Source organism: Chenopodium quinoa, unplaced genomic scaffold, assembly GCF_001683475.1.
Source record: "Chenopodium quinoa cultivar QQ74 unplaced genomic scaffold, ASM168347v1, whole genome shotgun sequence".
Taxonomy (NCBI): Eukaryota; Viridiplantae; Streptophyta; class Magnoliopsida; order Caryophyllales; family Amaranthaceae; genus Chenopodium; species Chenopodium quinoa.
Window position 1 is genome coordinate 773,597 of NW_018742206.1, and position 2,542 is coordinate 776,138.

Below are 2,542 nucleotides of genomic sequence, written 5' to 3' on the forward strand. Positions count from 1 at the left end.
CTTATTAGAGATGAACTGAACTGAACTTATTGGAGCTGAACTAAATTGAACTGAACTGAATATTTTATAAGAGAAGGAAATTAAGATAAGAACTGAATTAAACTGAACTGAACTTATTGGAGATGAACTAAACTGAATTGAACTAAACTAAACTGAAAATAAACTGAAGAAAATAGGCCCTTAATATATATGCCGGTCAAAGGGTAATACTTATTAAAACTTAAAGGAATATAAAGTCAGTAATTTGCCATTCTTCTAAGATTTTAAGTCACAAATTACAAAAATGCGATTATCCCCACAGCATTCTAACACACGGTATGGAAAGACAGAAAAACCAAGGGTTGTGGATTAGGTGGGATTTAGTGCCATGGTTTCTTTGTGCTTTAAGGAAACAAGAGCGTAACATCATTACGTTTACGTACCTACAATGGCATATGATATAATGGGGTGGCAATAGTGCATTTCCTACTTTGTACCCCACACGTATATAGGTTATATGTGTCAATTTTAAATAACTTTGTACAAGACTAGAAGTTGGTAGGAGACTTGGTTCTTCTCTCAATTAAGAAGCTCCTAGAACTTTTTACCCACTAAAACTCTTAAGCCCATTTTATATGCATGCGCCCACTTCCTTTATTTTCCACCAACAAATATTCACATTCTTTTGTTTTCTATATCAAATTATGGTGTGCTTTTATTTGATACCTATAGCTGGATCCTCTCTTGCATGAGAATAAAAGGACCTTTTATTGCTCTATATATACATCCCTCCTTGCAATTCTTTTCTTCACTTCTAATTAATTAAACATTCCCTGATTAATTAAAATTAAATTAACAAACTTAATATGGCAATTTCCAAGCTTTTCATTGCTACTCTTGTCCTCTCTTTTCTTCTTCTTCATGTGGTTCAAGCTCAGGATGTGGTAAGCTTCTTATTCATAGTATTAGGTTTAAGTCATGTATGGTATCGTGGATTATGAAACTCTTTTCGTGATGAAAGTATTTATAGTCATCGTAATTATACCATTAGTCTTAGCCAATTCTTTAATATTAGTTACACTTTTTGTTTTCGTCCGTTTCTATATAAGTTTATTTCATGAAGATTATAACATACATGTGTCTCCTTATCTCAGTAGATCAAATATGTCCAACTCTTACATATATCAATAGTTTCTAGGATTGTTCAATTTGTTTTGATGTATGTCTTTTTTTTAGTACTTACCCCCCCCCCCCCTTTTTATGAAAAAGATTTTTAATACCTACCTTGTCCACACTAAATAGATGACCTTGATATTGAACACATTTAATTTCTTACCTTAATAATTTCCTTTCAAAATTGGTTAACCATATTTTGTGCTCCTTCCATGCATTTTTTTATTGCAACAGAAAAAAATGTAATACTAGTATATATGCTGCTACTCTCTATTTCTTTCAAAATTTTCTTATCATATTTGAAACTAAATATATATTGTATTACTATTTTTGTCCCACAGATTGAGAGTAACGGTCCAAAGAGGTCTCTCCTTGGTATAAGTAAGTCTACATTTCAATAATGATGATAATATATATATTTTTTTTAAATTCTAACAATTAGAATAACTTGAGCAATTATAAAACAATATAGTTAATTATAATACGTACTATGTAAAATTAATTCATGTATGGATGATGCAGATTGTGGAGCAGCATGTGTAGCTAGGTGTCGGTTAAGCAGCAGACCAAACCTATGTCACAGGGCATGTGGAACCTGTTGTGCTCGTTGCGGGTGCGTGCCACCGGGTACTTCCGGTAACCAAGAAATGTGCCCTTGCTACTACAACCAGACTACCCACGGTGGCAAACGCAAGTGTCCTTAAATTTTCTACAGCTAAATGTATACCATTATTGATTTGACATATTGATAGGGTGAATACCCAACCTATTCAATGCTAGGCGTCCTATGAACTTTAAGGTGTATGAAGTTTCATATTGGATTCTTTAAGCGAAACGATAGAGACTCCATTTAATTTTCAAATTCATCTAGGCCAAAGGCAGACCTACGTCAAGATAACTCTTCTTTGAAACACTTTGGTAGTGCTTTTGAATCAAAGTTCAAATGAATAATGAATCTGAGCACACGGAACCATTTTCTTTCTATCAAGAAAAATATGGTAGACTAGCTGATATTTATATCAGTTAATGAAAAAGCCCAATGCAAAAAAATGCATGTTGGGTTTTTGAAACAGTTCAAATCATTTTGAGAATACAAAGTTTGATCGGTTTTACCGAGAAGGTCTACGGTTCGAGTCCGTATAGCCCTACTAAATATATAGTAATGAATATTATAGTTTAATAAATTAGTAATATTTGATTGTTAGTTAAAACCAATCAACTGCAATTGAATGGAAGAAATGAATCTAGGAACACCCTACTTAGATTTGTTTAGTACAATTTGATTTGGAGCCAAGCCTGGGTTTGAATTTGAAAAGAAATTTCATTGGAAACATTGTTAAAGAGACTTTTCGATTTCCTACATATACCTTCCCTATCAAAGCGTAAAACA

The 2,542-nt window shown here is 32.7% G+C and overlaps 1 protein-coding gene across 1 annotated transcript; it reads left to right on the forward strand.

The window, feature by feature from the left end:
- Positions 1-683: 683 nt before the first annotated feature.
- Positions 684-2,074, forward strand: LOC110733611 (gibberellin-regulated protein 1-like). The gene is made up of 3 exons (XM_021913681.1): positions 684-923; positions 1,494-1,533; positions 1,675-2,074. Exons 1-3 carry the CDS (start codon positions 846-848, stop codon positions 1,854-1,856), a joined length of 300 nt encoding a protein of 99 aa, XP_021769373.1. The 5' UTR covers positions 684-845; the 3' UTR covers positions 1,857-2,074.
- Positions 2,075-2,542: the final 468 nt, after the last annotated feature.